Source organism: Nicotiana tabacum, chromosome 13, assembly GCF_000715075.1.
Source record: "Nicotiana tabacum cultivar K326 chromosome 13, ASM71507v2, whole genome shotgun sequence".
Classification (NCBI taxonomy): domain Eukaryota; kingdom Viridiplantae; phylum Streptophyta; class Magnoliopsida; order Solanales; family Solanaceae; genus Nicotiana; species Nicotiana tabacum.
In genome coordinates this window covers 14,379,271-14,398,416 of record NC_134092.1, presented here as the reverse complement: position 1 = coordinate 14,398,416, position 19,146 = coordinate 14,379,271, and the positions used below count along the sequence as shown (strand labels likewise).

The window sequence follows — 19,146 nt, the reverse complement described above, 5'->3', positions numbered from 1 at the left end:
AAGTACAGACGTCTCCGTACCGATCCGCAAGACTCTATTAGGTCTGCTCATAACTTGTGAGACCTATATGAACCAAATGCTCTGATACCATGTTGTCACGACCCAATTTCACCTATAGGTCATGATGGCACCCAACACTAGAGCTAGGCAAGCCAACTAATAAGTCAAACGTACATTGGTTAAACTTTTATTCCAAGAAAATAATAAAATACCAACTTCTACCAATGTGTGTGTGCCAAGACCCGGTGTCACAAGTGCATGAGCATCTAGTAGATTATACAAAACTCCAAATACTGTCTGAAATGAAATAGATAGAATATAAATATAAGAAGAGACACTGGTAGCTGCAGAATGGCTCAGAAAGGCAGCTCACCACTATGCCTCGAGATGACGTGGGCATGTGATGATAGGTCCTCCACTAGTACCTGTCTCAGATCCTACACAAAAAGTGCAGCAAGTGTAGTATGAGTACGTAAACAACGTATATCCAGTAAGTATCAAGCCTAATCTCGAAGTGGTAGAGACGAGATGGCCGACTTTGACACTCACTATGGGTCAATAATAATAACTGAAATAAAACTAGGATATTTAAATTAGCATGATTTACAGAATTTATAATAATTTATTTAATCAGCAGAAATAATCAAATTCCTTCAAATGTAACAATTCTCAATATACTAATTAAATTCTTTCAATTCAAATAATTTCCAGTTTATCAATTAAACCTCATTTACAGGAGTAACAATTAATTCCTTAACAAGCAAGAATAATAATTCATTAAATTCCAAGGATTTTCTAATTTATTAATTAGCTTCACAAGCTGAAATAAATTATTAAAGTATCATGTAATTATTATTATTAAGCACAATTTCTGTCGAGGACGTACGGCCCGATCCAGAGTGTCGTGTACACTGCCGAGGGACGTGCGGCGCGATCCATAGATGCATCTATCCTGCCGAGACGTTCGGCCCGCTCCACAAGAAAGGAGGACATTTTCTTATGTGCCTCCGGAAGGAGAGTGTATTTATTATAAAATAAATTTGGGAGGAGAATAATTTCTTTTAATAATTAAATGATTAAAACAGACAATCAAGCCTATGAGATTTCCATCCTTTAATATCTTTATCTAACAATTCACAATATATTCATATAGATATCAATTAATATAAATAAATCAAAGAATATAATTTACACAAGTAAATTCATGCTTTGAGTCCTAAACTACCCAGACTTTAGTATTAATAGTAGCTACGCACGGACTCTCGTCACCTCGTGCGTACGTAACCTCCACAATTAGCAACAACTATTTAATTTTAATCACCTATGAGGTAATTCCTCCCTCACAAGATTAGACAAGAGACTTACCTCATCTTGCTCCAATTTAATCCACAATTTTGCCTTTTCCACGATTATCCAACTCTACCTGGCTCGAATCTAGCCAAAATAATTCGATACAATCTCTAAAAATTATAGGAAATAGATTCTATAAGGAAATACTACATTTTTAATAAAAATCTTGAAATTAATTAAAAATTTACCTGCGGGGCCCACATCTCGGAATTCGGCAAAAGTTATGAAATCCGAGAACCCATTCAATTACGAGTCCAACCATACCAGTTTCACTCAAATCCGACTTCGAATCGATACCGAAATCTCAAAATTTCGTTTCTATGAGATTTCTAAACTTTTCCAAATCTCAAATCTCAAAACACTAATTAAATTGTGAAAAACAATGATACACTTGTATATGTAGATCAAATCCGAGTTAGAATCACTTACCCAAATGTTTTTCCCTTGAAAATCTGACAAACGTCGCCTCTGCTCAAGCTCAAGTTCGTCAAAAATGGCAAATGGGACGAATGTCCTCTTTTTATAAAATTGCCCAGCAGCCTTCAGAACTAGTCCTCGAACTGGACCTCGATCGCGGCTTCGATCACAAGCTCGAGCCTGGACCTCGGTCATGGCCTCGATCAGGGCATCAAGGTTGGGCTTTCAATTATAGCCTCAATCATGGCATCGAGCTTGAGCCTTCGATTGTGACCCTCGATCTTGGGTCTCGATCCTGTCCCTCGAGCCTTGCCTTCGATCATGGCCCTCGAGCTGGACCTTCGATCATGCCCTCGAGCCTTGCCTTCGATCATGCCCTCGAGCCTTGCCTTCAATCGAGGCTTCGATAAAAAGCCTCGTCCCTGGCTTTGACTCAGGGCTCGATCGTGGGCTCGATATCTGGGCTCGATACCTTGGCTCGATATCTGGGCTCGATCACAACCCAGAATGTCCAACAGAAGAGGAAAAATCGCAGCAGCTTTTTATGTCCAACTTTTATTCCGTTAACTATCCGAAACTCACCCAAGGCCCTAGGGACCTCAACTAAATATACCAACAAGTCCTAAAATATCATACAAACTTAGTCGAACCTCTAAATCACATCAAACAACGCTAAAACCATGAATCATACCCCAATTCAAGCTTAACAAAACTAAGGGTTTTCAACTTCTACATTCAATGTCGGAAACTATCAAACCAACTCCGATTGACCTCAAATTTTACACACAAGTCATAAATTATATAACGGAGCTATGAAAATTTTCGGAACTAGATTCCGACTCCGGTATCAAAAATTCAACTCATCGGTCAAACTTCCAAACTTAAATTCTTGTTTTTAGCCATTTCAAGCCTAATTTAACTACGGACTTCCAAGTAAAATTTCGAACACTCTCCTAAGTCCAAAATCACCATACGGAGCTGTTGGAATCATCAAAATTCTATTCCGGGGTCATTTTCACAAAAAGTTGACCGAAGTCAAACTTAGCACTTTAAGGCCAACTTAAGGAACCAAGTGTTCCGGTTTCACCTCAAACACTTCCAAATTCTGAACCAACCATCCCCGCATATCATAAATCATTACAAGCACCTACGGGAAGTTTTATTTTAGGAAACGGGGTTCTAAAAGTTAAAATGACCGGTTGGGTCATTACAGTACCTTAGCAGTAGTATCGTTTTAGATGTAACACATTCCAACTGCTTGATAGCTATTTGCCGTTTTAATGCCGAGCCTGTACGATCCCTTTCCGATATTCTTGAGAACCTGATATGGTCCCTCCCAATCTTGTCCTAGTTTTCCTTCATTCGGATTTCGGGTATTGATGGTGACTTTTCTTAACACTAAGTCCCCGGGCTTGAAATGGCGGAGCTTGGTTCTTCGGTTATAATATCTTTCGATTCGCTGCTTTTGGGCGGCCAATCGGACGAGAGCAGCTTTTCTTCTTTCGTCCGATAATTCGAGGCTGGTATTCATAGACTTATTATTTAATTATTCCATCGTGAATCGAAATATGGTACTGGGTTCACCGACTTCGACTGGTATCAATGCTTCAGACCCATATACTAGGGAGAATGGGGTCGCCCCGGTACTAGATTTTGACGTTGTTCGATATGCCCAAAGGACTCCGGGCAGGATTTTTCTCCATTTTCCTTTAGCATCGTTCAATCTCTTCTTTAGGTTTTGAATGATAGTTTTGTTCATTGATTCGGCCTGTCCGTTCCCACTGGGGTGGTATGGTGTTGATAGTATCCTTCTTATTTTGTGATCTTCGAGGAATTTTGTTACTTTGCTGCCAATGAATTGTTTCCCATGGTCACATACTATTTCAGTGGGTATCCCGAATCGGCATATGATATAATCCCAAATAAAGTCTATAACTTCTTTCTCTCTTATTTTCTCGAACGCCTGCGCTTCAACCCATTTAGAAAAATAGTCAGTAATAAATAAAATGAATTTGGCTTTACCTGGGGTTGATGGCAGAGAGCCGACGATATCCATTCCCCATTTCATGAACGACCATGGGGATAGGACTGAATGAAGTTACTCTCTGGGTCAATGGATCATTGGCGCAAACCTTTGACATTTGTCACATTAACGAACAAATTCCTTCGTATCGTTGCCAATATCGATCCAATAATACCCTGCTCTGATTATTTTTTGAACTAATGTATCGGCACCGGAGTGATTCCCACAAGTGCCCTCGTGCACTTCCCGTAGGATGTAATCAGTATCTTCCGGACCCAAGCATACTGCCAACAATCCATCGAATGTCCTTCGATATAGCATTCCGTCCAAAGCCAACGTGAATCGAGCAGCTTTAGTCCGTAGGGCCCTAAAGTCTTTAGGGTCCGATGGGAGCTTTCCGCTCTTTAAGTATTCAATATACTTGTTTCTCCAATCCCAGGTCAAGCTTGTAGAATTTATCTCGACGTGACCTTCTTCGATTACCGATCTCGAAAGTTAAATGACAGTCCCCGAGCTCAAGTCATCTACCTCGACCGACAATCCCAAATTCGCAAGCGCATCGGCCTCATTATTTTGTTCTTGTGGAACATGCTGTAAAGTCCATTATTTGAAATGGTGAAAAGTGACAAGCAGTTGTCTAAATACCTTTGCATTCTACCTTCTCGAACTTCAAAGGTTTTGTTTACTTGACTCACCACCAGCAAAGAGTCACAATTGGTTTCAATGACTTCTGCTCCCAAGTTTCTAGCTAGCTCGAGACCTGCAATCATGGCTTCATACTCGGCCTCGTTGTTAGTCAACCTGATAGATTTAATAGATTGCCTAATAGTGTTACCCGTGGGTGGTTTCAAAACTATGCCTAGCCCGGACCCCTTCACGTTCGAAGCCCCGTCCGTAAAAAGGATCCATACCCCTAATGATGTACCCAATTTCAACAGGATTTCTTTTTGACTTCGGGTACTAGGGTTGGTGGGAAATCGGCCACGAAGTCAGCTAAAATTTGAGACTTGATGGTCGTACGGGGTTGATATTCGATATCGTACCCACTGAGTTTGACGACCCATTTGGCCAATCGGCCTGATAGTTCGGGCTTGTGCAAAATATTACGAAGTGGGTAGGTGGTTAATACACATGTGGGGTGATATTGAAAGTACGATCTCCACTTTCTAGAGGCGCTTATCAGTGCAAGTGCCAATTTTTCTAGGTGCGGATACCTAGTTTTCGCTTCTCCTAAGGTCCGACTTATATAATAAATGGGAAATTGCGTACCTTGCACTTCTCGAACTAGGATACCGCTTACCGCGATTTCCAATACTGCCAAGTACAAGTAAAGTTTTTCGTCTGTTTTTGGAGTGTGAAGTAGTGGTGGGCTCGATAGATATCGTTTTAGTTCCTCTAATGCTTGTTGGCATTCCGGTGTCCAGGCGAAATCGTTCTTCTATTTGAGTAGAGAGAAAAATTTGTGACTTCGATCTGATGACCTCGAAATGAATCGGCCTAAGGTTGCAATACGTCAGTTAGCCTTTGTATAGCTTTCACGCTGTCCACAACGACAATGTCTTCGATGGCTTTGATTTTATCGGGGTTAATCTCGATTCCCCGATTTGACACTATGAAGCCGAGGAACTTTCCCGAACCGACCCCGAAAGCACATTTTTCGGGGTTGAGCTTCATGTTGTATTTCTCAAAATTTCGAACATTTCCTGCAAATGGGTCAAATGGTCCTCTACGCGCAGGGATTTAACTAGCATGTCATTAATATAAACTTCCATTGATTTACCTATTTGTTTTTCGAACATTTTATTTACTAGGCGTTGGTAAGTAGCCCTTGCATTTTTTAGCCCGAAGGGCATCACATTATAACAATATGTTCCATGCTTGGTGATAAATTAAGTCTTTTCTGGGTCCTCCGGGTTCATCTGGATTTGATTATATCCGGAATAGGCATCGAGAAAAGTGAGGATCTCGTGGCCGGCCGTGGCATCGATCATGCGATCGATGTTGGGAAGCGGAAAGGAATCTTTGGGGCATGCTTTGTTCAAATCCTTATAGTCCACACACATTATAAGTTCATTCCCTTTTTAGGCACTACAACTACGTTGGCTAACCATTCGGGATAATCAATGTTATTGATAAGAAATCAAACAAGTTTATTCCTGAGTTTGGGGCTCAACCCCGTTCCCAGGTATACCTTTCGTTCGAGACAATGCCCGATTAGTATGACTTGCTTCAGTTCCTCAATTGTTGATTTGGTGGAGTTGGAATCATCGGGGATCATGAAGGATCGAGGGATCCTCTGATCATCATCTTCTTCAATCTTCTGGTTATCTGGCTGGGTCGAAGCCGACATCTGTGATTGCTATTTGGTGTTCCGTTCTCCTTCTGAGCCCAATCTCTTTATCGGCGAAGGCGAGGATATTTATTCCTCTTCCTCGACGACGAACATTTCTTTTGCGGCCAGTTGTTCTCCGTATACTGTTTTGACACCTCTCGATGTTGGAAATTTGAGGACCTGGTGTAGGGTCGAAGGTACAGCTCTCATGTTGTGGATCCATGGCCTTCTGAAAAGGGCGTTGTATCTCATATCGCCTTCGATCACGTGAAACATTATTTCCTGGATGGTTTCGGCCACGTTTATTGGTAGGATTATCTCGCCTTTGGTGGTTTCACATGCCATATTGAATCCGTTTAGAACCAGAGTTGCGGGTACGATCTGATCCTACAGACCGAGTTGCTCTACGACCTTCAATCTGATGATGTTGGCCGAGCTACCTGGATCAATTAACACACGCTTAATTTTTGTTTTATTCATGAGTACGGATATTACCAGTGCATCGTTATGAGGTTGAATGACTCCTTCTGCATCTTCATCATCGAAAGACAAAGTCCCTATAGGTGTGTAATCTTGAGTCCGAGATCATTTTTCCCTCACAATCGATGTTTTAGAGCGTTTAAGAACTGGTCCCTGAGGGGTATCGACGCCGCCGATGTTCATGTGAATAACATGCTGCGGTTCTTCTTGCTCGTTTTGCTTGCCGAAATCCCTATTTTTAAAATGGCTCTTCGCCCTATCACTCAGAAATTCTCGAAGGTGCTCTTTGTTAAATAAGCGGGCTACTTCCTCTCTTAGTTGCCTGCAATCTTCCGTTCTGTGGCCATGGGTGCTATGATATTCACACATTTGGTTGGGATTCCTTTGGGCAGGATCAGTCTGCATGGGTCGAGGCCATTTAGTGTCTTTGATGCGTCCGATAGCCGACACGATGGCGGATGCACCAATGCTGAAGTTATATTCTGATAATCGAGGTGCTTCTATAGGATCGACATATTTATCAAATCCTCTCTTGCTCATAAGTCCCCGAGAATTTTGCCATCGATCAATCCTTCGATTGTTCTGAACTATATTGCATGCTGAACCGTTGTTCATCCGATCTGCGATGTACTGTTGATATCGGTCTCTGTTAGACCTTTGTTCTCTATAGATCTCCCTTTGGTTTTTAGTAGCTGTCCTGTTCTGATGCACGTGTCCATACGGAGCTCCCAACTGATCATCCTCGACCCTAATTTTCAATTGATATCGGTTGTGTATATCTACCCAAGTTATTGCTGGATACTCGATCAAATTTGTTTCAGCCGACGTGATGCTGTCGAACTTAGCTCGTTCAGCCCTTGGGTGAAAGCTTGTACGGCCCAATCGTTTGTGACCGGTGGCAATTCTATGCGTTCCATTTGAAATCGGGATACAAATTCCCTCGGCATTTCATTACCCCTTTGCTTTACTTTGAAGAGGTCTGATTTCCTTGTTGCAACCTTTATGGCACCAGCATGTGCCTTTACAAACAAATCTACTAACATGACAAAAGAATCGATGGAATTTGGTGGTAAATTGTGATACTAGATCATTGCTTCCTTCGGGAGGGTTTCCCTGAACTTTTTCAACAACACGGATTCGATCTCATCGTCCTCCAAATCGTTACCTTTGATGGCGCATGTGTAAGAGGTGGCATGTTCGTTAGTATCGGTCGTACCGTTATATTTGACAATTTCGGGCATACGGAATTTTTTGGGGATTGGTTCTGGGGCCACACTCGAGGAGAAAGGGTTTTGTATGAATTTTTTCGAATCAAGCCCTTTTATCATTAGTGGAGCCCCCGGGATTTGATCAACCCTGGCATTGTATGTTTCCACTCTCTTGTCGTTGGCTTCGACTCGTTTTGTGAGTTCTTCGAGCAATTTAGTAATTTCGGGAGTGGTCCCCGATTCTTGCTCGTTTGATTTCACTATGACGGGCTCCGTTTTGGGGGTGATTTCTCAAAGCGGATTAAAATCCGGCCTGCTTTGTATATGAGTTTGGCTTTGTAACTGAGCTATCACTATTTGTTGGGCTTGTAGCATCTCGAAGATCATACGTAAGCTGGCCCCAATTTCCCCCCGCGTTATGGGTGTCTCGGGTCACGGATCGAGTACCGCCCTGAATGCTTCTTTCCGGTTCGAAACGTTGATTCGCCTCAAGAGCTATTTTTGAATTGACATCCAATGGTACTTCGGCTCGAATTTCGGGTACTTCGATTCGAGCCTCAGTGCCATCGTCAAGTGGCTTTCTGGCCCCGGGTGCCAAGTTGTTGGTTTCACCTTGAAGGTCGGCTTCGTGGTTGATAGGTAAAGCCATTGCTGATTTGAAGTTGTAAGCTGGTATGTACTGTAGATTTATATCAAACAATCACTGTTATCCTTAGCTCCACGGTGGGCGCCAAACTGTTTACCCAAAAAATCGGATAATGTTAAATTTATGTATGGTTCTAAGGATACGTAATACCCTTTGATATAAAGATAACAATACAAGTATTTTGATTATGAGAATGAGAATGATGATCAGAAAGAATGAGTAAGATGAAGTAAAACAAGCACAATGAGATATCTTTGTATATGAGAAAAGATCTTTTTTGTTCCAATCTATTCCGTGCCACCATAGCTTACAAGGATCCCCCTTTATAGTAGAGGGTTGTTACTTTATTTATAATAAAAATAATAAAATAAAGCATATAGTGGAGGACCCATGATGATTTGTCCTTTCCTTGATTCCCGTCAAGATTCTCTCTCTTGATGCGGTTGCAACGGCTATTGTCTGTGAGCTCGATACTGGCTCGAACTCGTTATTGGGTCGAGCCCTTCGGTCTTGGCTCGAGTTCGACCTTCGGGATGAGCGTCGCGCATTTCCGACCTCGAAGCAATACCTTGCGGATCGATTTGGTAACGGGCTCGATAAGGTTATCGAGCCGACTCCTCGAGCAGCCTTCGGACTCGAGGCTCGTTAGTACTATCTTCGGAGCTCGTTCCCAAAGTCCCACTCCGACTTCTTACCACTTGAACTCGATCGAACGTAGGAAGACCGAAATCTATTTCGACGGTATACAACTATATCCTTCTCTGGTGAGCATGCTGCACAGTGCGCACCCGAAGGGTAACGACTGCGAATTTTCCTGTAAATTTTTCAACAAAAAATAAAAAATAAAATAAAATCCGAACTCGATCCCAGAATATTCAAATTCTGGTTCCTCTAGACTCGTATTTTCTCTTCGAGCCATTCTAGTGACAAGAACGTCATTAAAGGAAATGTTAGGGGCATAGATGTCGTTTTGAAACTTTTTCCCTAGGAAGGAAAGATTTGACTAGTTGGTGCTGAAGCATTTAGTTGGCGGTTTCTTCTCGGAGTCGTATGTATGTAAATACAAATTGACAATTCAAAAACATTGTTTCCTTCTTCTCAATTTTCTCTCTTCCTCAATTTTCTCTCTTCTCTCTTTCTCTCTCTTTCCGCCGATTCAGATCTCATCTTCGAGAGAGTGAAGAAGAAGAAGAGAAGGAGAATTCAATAAAATGGCGGCAGTTTCGCCATTAGCAAAATACAAGCTGGTTTTCTTGGGAGATCAATCTGTTGGAAAAACTAGCATCATTACTCGCTTCATGTACGATAAATTCGACACCACCTACCAGGTTTATCTCCCATTTCCAATGTTTTATATTGATTACCGTTTCAATTTCGTAAATAATTTCCCTTTTCGTTGTCCTTTTTATGTTTTGTTCTCCTATAGTTTTGACATTGGATCATATAGTCAATCAATTAAGTCTCAGTCACAAATTAGTTGGAGTTGGTTATATAAAAATTCTCTTCTTATTGCTTCTCAATTTTCTCGAAATCATCGTCAAAATTGTATCTTTTTGTTGGGATTTGCGTACAATATTCGATCAATTTACTTGGCTCAATTATATTTATTGGGGTTGACTGTATGAATCCTCTGTATACATTCTGCTATATTCAAACCTATTCCAATTCGTAAAAAATTATATTACTATCATTAGATCAATCAATCAATCAGCTATACTTGAATCACAAATTGTTAGAACTAACCATATAAATTCTTCACATACGCACACACTAGAAGATCCCATGGGTGGAGTTGACATTGACATTCTATAGTTTAGAAGTTCCAACAAAAAATCTTTTGTGTTTTTTTTTATTACAATTATTTGTGTAGATCATTGGTGTCTTTTGGTCTCGACGTGATTTATGCTTCGCCAGTTTCTCATTTTCAGTCAGATATTTTGAGTAATATCTACTGTTCTTTTAGGATACAATTGTTGGATCTCGATTCTTGCTATTTTTTATTTCAAGTTCTCATTTTTCTTCTTTGATTTTCAAGTAACGTGATTTCCTATATCCTAACTGGTCACTCTTTCAAAGACCGATATTTAGAACTAAGAACATGCTCGTAAGGAACCTCTGTCAAACTAACTGTTGAATTGTATGACCATCTCATCTAAAAACTTGAGCTTTTAGAGACAATACACTTTTATTTACTTAATTATGTCTTCAACATATTCCCTCACATGCAGCCCTAATTCTTTTTCACTTACAAACTCCTTTTTAGATGTATAATAAAAATGGCTAGTGGTGCTAACGAATATCGAGCCTCATAAAGAGACAAACACCATGTCAGCAACGACTGCAGGCTCTTAGGGTTGCATTGAAATGCATTTTTATTTCTTGGTTACTGACTTTGAGTGAACTTTTTAACCCAAAAAATAAGTATGCGAGGACTTGATGGGAATCAATTGATTGACATGGAAGTTTATTCTTCATATTGTACCTAAGACTTTCAGTTGTGTCGTTAATCTCTTCCACAATTTTTGGCAAACAAAATATAATCCATTATTTGAACAGATTTATTTTCAGATCTGCTCCACGTCCAACTTCCCACTTTCTTTGTGACAGTTTAGAATAGAGGAGTTGGTCAATTTCTCAAGCAGATCATTTGAATTAGTATCAACTTGTTGTTTATCGTGTTCCTAAATGTGCAGGCTACCATTGGTATTGATTTTTTGTCCAAGACAATGTACCTTGAAGATCGAACAGTTCGCTTGCAGCTCTGGTAGGCTGTCTCTCTTTTGTTTCTAACGCATACGTGATAGAATTATATTCTGCTGTTCTTCGTTTTGCTTGACTAAAATTGTTGTTTCATCATTTGCAGAGTTGTTGTCTAAGAATATACTTGAAATGTGAAAGGGAACCTAGAATACTTTAGTTAACTAAGAGAGCCTTTATTTAAACACTGAGCAAAATCTACAAATATCTGGTTATCCTTCAACCTTGGTTACTCTTTCTTGGGGTTAAGGAAAGCAGAGACGAAGAGATTTAGTTATGCATGAATATTTCATGTATACGGTACAGATTGACTGTTTTGATGTTCTTATATGTCAAAATTAAGAAGCTTGATTATCGAGGATACTATATCCTTCCAATCTTATAATCAAAGAACTCTTGAGTACAGTAGAGATGAATTGCTTTAGAATTTCGTGCCTAGACAAGGTAATGCACCTAGGTGGAAGGTTGGTTGACCTAGCTCTCACAAAACATTACATGCTTTGAAGTGGAGCAAATGCAGAAATTACTCTGCATCTTTAGAACCAAAGTTATACTGAATATAGTTGAGATGAAAAGTTATCATACGACCATGCCTATTCAAACTTCTGCACCTAGCAAAGAGGTTAATTTTCCCTATTACTAGCAAAACCTTATACAGACGAGTACACAAAGTTATCTGTTTCTCAAATAGCACTGGAGTCAGCTAGTAATTGTAACATTCTGCTGTGGTTTTGTCAGATGCTGTTTCACTCATCTTACTACTGATTTAATAATTTGCTTCATTTTATAATTTTCCTGATGTAATATCTTCACGTATACAGGGATACTGCTGGTCAGGAGAGATTTAGGAGTCTTATTCCGAGCTACATCAGAGATTCTTCTGTCGCTGTAATTGTGTACGATGTTGCCAGTGAGTAATTGATTGAACTTGTCTTTATAAAATGTATCTACATATATCTGTGCCCTTTGTGGCCTACTCAACAATTTTAGGATTGGTGAGCATACTAAGAATAGAAGTCTCTAAGGAAGTCAGTCTATTGGTTATCCAATGCAGTATGATATTTGTCTTTGATTATTTTTTAATTTTTTTTATGTGCCATGACATTTATATTCTGATAAATCATGGCATTCGCAGACCGCCAATCATTTCTAAACACTTCAAAGTGGATTGAGGAAGTACGTACCGAACGGGGCAGTGATGTCATAATCGTTCTTGTTGGGAACAAAACTGATCTTGTTGATAAAAGGTAGGTTTCCAGATGGTTGCTTCATTTGTTGATTCATTTACTTTGACAATTGCTTTTCCCACTTAACCAGAGCTGTACCTTTTTCGTGGTTTACCTTTTCCTATTTTACTTTAAACGTTCGCATGATTTGTACTATAGACTTCTTTATTTCTGGTTAGGCCTAGGCACCTAGAACTTTGGTCGCAGCAACCATATTGGTCAGGGGCGGAGCTAGAAGCCCGGCTACGGTTTCGACCGAACCCAGTAGCTTTTGCTCAAACAGTATATTTGTGTTAAATTTTTTTTTAATTATGTACAAATATTAAATTTAGAACCCAGCTATTAGCACTTGAAATCATTATTTTAAAATCCATAACCCATAAAGTTGAAATTCTGGCTCCGCCATAAGATTTTGTAAGACATGCCCCCGATTTTGAATATTATTTTCAAAGAGTCAGGGACTTCTATTTTGTTTCATTCTTGTATAGTGCTTATAGCTGGAAGGAGTTTGATTCTTGACTTTGTTTTGGGCATGGTCTCCTGCCAATTCGCTTCTCTTCCTATATTTGTTCAGAAAAATAAAACCTGCTTTTTAAAGATTATCGATTAGGGGAAATTGGATTTAAATCCACTATAATATGATGTCAATCTTTTCCACTATTTCTCTGATTTGAACGATGATGTTTAAACAGGCAAGTATCCATTGAAGAAGGCGAAACCAAGGCTCGTGAATTTAACGTAATGTTCATAGAAACCAGTGCTAAAGCTGGATTCAATATCAAGGTACAGTCATCTCAAGCCCCTAGAGACAATTGCCGTTCTATTTCTTTTGCCCCTTGGTCAAATTATGTTATGGAGCTGCAATCTCCTCTTCATCACTTAATATTTGCGCATAACATAAGATTTGACTTCTTTTCCTTTTCATAGTTGTGTAACCTTGGAACAATGGTAATGTTGTCTCCGTGTGACCTATAGATCACGGGTTCGAGCCGTGAAAGCAGCCACTAATGCTTGCATTAGGGTAGACTGTCTACATCACACCCCTAGGGGTGCAGCTCTTCCCCGAACCCTGCGTGAATGCGGGACATTTTGTGCGCCGGGTTTCCCTTTAGTTGTATAACCAACTAATAGTCAAATAGGATGACACTAAAATGTGATTGAACATTACAGCCTCTGTTCCGAAAGATTGCTGCTGCTTTACCGGGAATGGAAGCCCTTTCGTCCACAAAGCAAGAAGATATGGTTGATGTGAATTTGAAGCCTACCTCAAATTCATCGCACACAGAGCAGCAAGGAGGAGGTTGCGCATGCTAGATTTTGTATGTAACAAGAGAGATAAGAAGTTGAACATACACAAAGAAGAAGTTGCATCCAACTATACTATTATAGATGGTCAATTAGCTCATTTGCTAGATATTGATGAGGTTTGGAACAATTTTGGGTTTTTATTCACGTCGTACCACAAGTTCTTTCAATTCTGATGGTGAGGTAGCTGATAACTCTGTGCTCTATAAAACCATTAAAGATTCAGTGGTTACTGTTAAAACTTGTGATTATATATCTTGTGATTCCTAGTTCAGGAATCCTTTTCTTTTTAACCATTTCTTAGCAGAATATACAAAGAAATGGCATTTGTAACTGTCTTCATCTCAGTATTTGTGCTACCGCCTTATGTTGATTTTCTTCAGTTGCTATTAAAAAGGTTCAAGCGTTCCCTGTTATTTGTGTGCTGTTTTTAAAACCCTTTTTTCTAGAATGCATGAACAGCAACACTTTCAAGTGCATGTATATTACAGGTAGCTTGAAAATTAAAAAACATAACCATGAAATTGTGGATAATTGAACTCCTTTGGTTGCAAATTTAAGTTTTATGACCTCTAGTCCGATGGCCATTCGTAAAGTTTCCTTGTTTTAAACTCTAAAGAACTTATCACCTGTCGTGAAGCAAAAAATACTTATTATCTGATGAAACGTTATGCTTTTTTGAAGTAAGTACGGTTCTAAATTTTAAACACGTGCCATTTTTTGTTAAATTAAACACTTTTTTTTTTAGTTTAGCTTATTTTTGAGAATCAAATGTTTTTCAGTCAGATGTGTAACAAGTTTGGCCAGAACTTAAAGTTTTGAATTTTAAACACGCAGCATTTTGAGCGCTAAGAGGTCGTTTGGTAGCTGATTAGGAGAAAAGTTATCCATGTATTGGGGACAACATAATTTATACAATGTTTGGTAGCCATTAGTTATTTTGTACAAAATTCAGCATAACTAATACCATTTTTGGTTGTCATTTTACAATTCTACATAAATAATATATGTATAAGTTATGAGTCAATTTGTGTATTATTTTATGCGGGGTAGAAGATGAATTAACTAATACATGAATAAAATATTGAAATGACAAATTTACCCCTATCATTTTACACGTAAAAGCTTCCTTCTATAGATTGATCTGTATCAAACCCTTTGGAGAACAAGCATGGAGATAGTGATGCCTCACTGCTAGGCTCTTCCTCTTCTCAATCTATTAGAGACAAAATCAGTAAATAAGTATTTTACTTTAAAATTTATATAATTTATATCAATTTCTAATACAACAAAGCAAATATTCAAAAAATATAATCCCTTCGTAACTAATCCATGTATAACTAATATCCGCATAACTAATCTCTACATTTGCTTATTCCTGCATAACTAATACGGGGTTGTTTGGTACGCGGACTAAATTATCTTGGGATTATAATCCCAGGACTAATTTATACCACATTAGAGATGGGATAAAATAATCCCATATTTGATGGGATAAGGTGGGATAAGATGGGATATCCTGGATTAAGTCTAGGATTAAATATATACTCTGTTTGGTTGGAGGTATAAATTTATACTTCCAACCAAACAGAGTATAAATTTAATCCTATATCTTATCCCACCTTATACCTCATACCAAACGAACCCTACATGTATAACTAATACATGCATAACTCAAACCCGCAACCAAACGACCCCTAAGGGTGTAATAGCCTGTTTGGCCAAGTTTATTTTGGGCCAAAAGTGCTTTTGGCAAAAATTTGAGGTGTTTGGCCAAACTTTTAGAAGGAAAAAAAGTGCTTTTGAGGGGAAACAGAAAAATGTAGCTTCTCTCCAAAAACACTTTTCTAAGAAGCACTTTTGACAAAAAATACACTTAGAAGCAGTTTTCAAACGCTTGGCCAAACAATAATTACTGCTCAAAAGTGCTTTTCAAATTAATTAGCCAAACACAAATCAATTCTCACCAAAAGTAATTTTTTGAAAAGCACTTTTAAAAATAAGCAGATTTTAGAAGCTTGGCCAAACATGCTATAAGGCTCTAATAGCCTGTTTGGCCAAGCTGGAGAAATCAGCTTATTTTGAAAAGTGCTTTTGAAAAAAATACTTTTGAAGAGAAACAGTTTGTGTTTGGCTAATAACTCTAAAAAGCACTTTTGAGCAATAATTTATGTTTAACCAAGCTTTTTCAGAAAGTGCTTTTAAGTATCAAATTACGAATAAGGAAATGAATAGATTTACTTAATAGTTAATATTATAAGTAAATAAATAATCTTAAAATTTTGTTATTACAGGCAATAATTAAATCTTTTTATTTTATTTAAGTAAAATATGAAAATAAAATTTAAAAGTACTTAATTCTTTTAATATAAGTTAAATATATTAAAAATTATTCTACAAATATAAAAGCATTCACCCCTAAAGTCACTATATATTAGAAAGCAATCCTAAAAATAATAAAAAATATTTATATATTAATATCCTAAGTATTAAGTTTAACGGTTATTTTGGTATATACTATATTTTGTTAAGGGTATTCTTGGTAAGAAGAAAAGTCAAAACTGCTTCTGCTTCTGATTTTGGGAAGAAGTTACTTTTTTCTGCTTCTCCGAAACTTCTTCTGCTTCTTTCAAAAAGTACTTTTTTTTTTCCCAAAAAAAAGCTTGGCCAAATAATTTAATGTAGAAAATAAAATGTTTTTGAGAAAAAAAGGACTTTTGACATGTTGAGATGTTTGGCCAAACAGACTATAATTTACAGAGGGACCAAAGTGCGACGGTTTAAACTTTAAACAAAAGTAGTCCATTATTTTAATTCCATAATATTTTCCTTCACGTCCAGTAAAGTTGAGCTCTGAATCTTCATCAATGGAAGAAGACGATCACCTCTCAAACCCCACCAGCACCGCCGATTCTTCAGATTCCGCTCTCCAACGGAAGCATGCAGCAATGATCGAACGCCTTTCAAACCTACACCAATCCCGTTCGACCCGCAAACCCGAATCCGATTCAAACTCCACAAGCTCATTCCTTTCCCGTTTCTCCGAATCCAAAAACTCCATTGAATCCACACTCTCCCGCATCCGTCAAACACCCGACCCGCATTCCAACCCGACCTTAAAACCCGAACTCGACAACATCTCACTTTCCATTTCTAATCTCGAAAAGCTCGTCGCTGAAAACTCATTTTCCCTTCCTCCTTACGAAGTCCGCACGTGCCTCAAAACCGTAGCAGATCTCAAACAAATCGTCGAACAGGTCACGTGCGATGTAATCCCGAAGAAGAAATTCTCTTTCAAGAACAAATCAACAAAGAAAACCACAACCCAAAGTGATGATTTAGGGCCTAGGGTTTTGGATAACAACAGCCAAAATGTGGAATCGAGGGATTTAGGGTTTAAGGTTTTGGATTCTCCGGGATTTAGGGGAAACGAAAATGAGGTGTTAGTGAAGGAATTTAATAATAGGGGCAGTGATGAGGAGATTAGGGAATTCGTGTTATCAGATTTAAGGGGTTGTGAGGTGAGATTAATGGGGAATATAAGGGCATTGTTTGTAAATAAGCTGATTGATTGTAAGGTTTATGTTGGACCTGTTTTTGGGTCGGTTTTGATTGAGGAAGCGAAAGATTGTGTTTTTATGATGGCGTCGCATCAGATTCGGATTCATCAAGCAAAAAGGTGTGATTTTTATCTTCGAGTGAGGAGTAGGCCGATAGTTGAGGATAGTAATGGTGTAAGGTTTGCGCCGTATTGCTTGAAGTATGATGGGATTGAGAAGAATCTTGAAGAAGCTAATCTTGGTGAAGAAACAGGGAATTGGTCCAATGTGGATGATTTTAAGTGGTTACGAGCAGTGCAGTCTCCAAATTGGTCAATTTTGCCTGAAAATGAACGACTTGGCGTGGTGGATATTTCAACTCGAGACGCAAAGATTAGTTGCTGAAAAGTTCTCGTCTTGACGTGTGGCTAGTATGGTGAATCTTGAATCCTCAGTGTGTAAAGGAGGTAACCTTTTTGGTTATCTTCTTAATTTTGCTTGAATCTGTAGAGGAATAAAGATACATCAGCTTTTGTTTAATTGCATTACTTACTAGTTATTCTTCTATTTTTAAAAAATGAACTAAATTATAGGACAGAAAGATTATGCTAAAGCTGTTGGATTCCAGTACAAGTTGTGACCTATTGCAAGTTCCCTTTTTACTATTGGATAGATAGATTTCGTTGTGTGTTCTGTTACCTATTCCGTATCAACTTCTACTTGCGCAGTGGTTGGCGTATACCTGTGCTTTTTGACTTTCTGTGATTTTGTGATTAATACCACATACTTTGGTTGGAATACATACTGTATTGTCTCAAGACAGGGTGGTTTGGGACGACGTTATATATGCTTACTGCTGATCTGCTTAAAAGGAAAAGGAAAAGGAGATTGTATTTTGCTTTACTAGTTATCTTATACTTAAAGCAATTTATCAATAGAATCAATGCTTTGGAGTAAGTCATCTTTGAAGAAGTATAGAGACTAATAACCTCTTTGGTCAAAGCTTATTTTTGGCCAAAAGTGCTTTTTTTTGTAGCGGGTAAAGGTAAAGAGAGTCATATTTGCAACGTCAAAATTGACGCTGCATAGATCGGTATCTCTGTTGGAGTTTGTCTTCTTTACAATGTGGTTGATAGGCATCAGATGGAGAGTACCATGAGTTCCTTTCTCTCACTTATTAATGAGAGTAGTATATAACTCAAGGGTTTCATTAAATATGTGTAGCATAGTTTACCTGGTTCTTTGACAGGTGCTACACAATAAGTGAAGAGCTATTCCTCCACATGCAAAATAGCTTAACTGGACTACAATCAGTAAGCCTGAAGCATGATCAGGGGAATTATTTGCCCACCCAAAACCTCAAGAGCTTTTTAAGAATAGGAGGGTGAGTGATAATGCCATCGTTATCCAGGATGTTATGTCTAGATTTAACAAACTCAAGGGTAAAATGACCAACATGATTCTTAAAATAGACCTAGAAAAGAGACAAGATGTCTGGATAGAGAATAGACAAGACACTGATAAATTTGAGTAGGATCCAGCTGCTGTTCCCTGGTAGCAAAAACCATAAGGCATGTAACTCTGTCTTCGGGATTGTTCAAGTGTAGAGCTTATGAGATCTATGAGTAGATGGCGTGGGAGAGGAAGGTTTAATTAGCTCTTCGGAAATGGTGGACACAAATGTCCGCGCAGAAGAATTCGAAGCCATCAGATTATTGGGTAGCTTAAGTTTGATTTATTTGCCTTCTTGGATATTTCATACTGGATCCTGAGGAAACAAAACTTCTTTTAACTTAAATAGGAGCAGTAGTTATACCTAAAACGTTATTGAATCATACGGCTACTCTACTTCTGAAAATTTTC

At 38.6% G+C, this 19,146-nt stretch overlaps 2 protein-coding genes across 2 annotated transcripts; both read left to right on the top strand.

The window, feature by feature from the left end:
- The first annotated feature begins 9,521 nt into the window (after nt 1-9,521).
- LOC107776647 (ras-related protein RABH1e) lies at nt 9,522-14,121 on the top strand. Its single transcript, XM_016596559.2, has 6 exons — nt 9,522-9,784; nt 11,150-11,220; nt 12,035-12,123; nt 12,349-12,460; nt 13,132-13,222; nt 13,610-14,121. Exons 1-6 carry the CDS (start codon nt 9,668-9,670, stop codon nt 13,751-13,753), a joined length of 624 nt encoding a protein of 207 aa, XP_016452045.1. The 5' UTR covers nt 9,522-9,667; the 3' UTR covers nt 13,754-14,121.
- Nucleotides 14,122-16,508: 2,387 nt separating this feature from the next.
- LOC107776648 (tubulin-folding cofactor C) lies at nt 16,509-17,911 on the top strand. Its single transcript, XM_016596560.2, has one exon. The coding sequence runs from the start codon at nt 16,612-16,614 to the stop codon at nt 17,686-17,688; it is 1,077 nt and encodes a 358-aa protein (XP_016452046.1). The 5' UTR covers nt 16,509-16,611; the 3' UTR covers nt 17,689-17,911.
- Nucleotides 17,912-19,146: the final 1,235 nt, after the last annotated feature.

Excerpts from the sequence above, each read along its gene's own strand:
- LOC107776647 (XM_016596559.2), top strand. The coding sequence starts at position 9,668 with ATGGCGGCAGTTTCGCCATTAGCAAAATACAAGCTGGTTTTCTTGGGA. Across the intron at positions 9,785-11,149 it reads AATTCGACACCACCTACCAG|GCTACCATTGGTATTGATTT; the intron begins GTTTATCTCCCA and ends CTAAATGTGCAG. Across the intron at positions 13,223-13,609 it reads AAGCTGGATTCAATATCAAG|CCTCTGTTCCGAAAGATTGC; the intron begins GTACAGTCATCT and ends TGAACATTACAG.
- LOC107776648 (XM_016596560.2), top strand. The coding sequence starts at position 16,612 with ATGGAAGAAGACGATCACCTCTCAAACCCCACCAGCACCGCCGATTCT.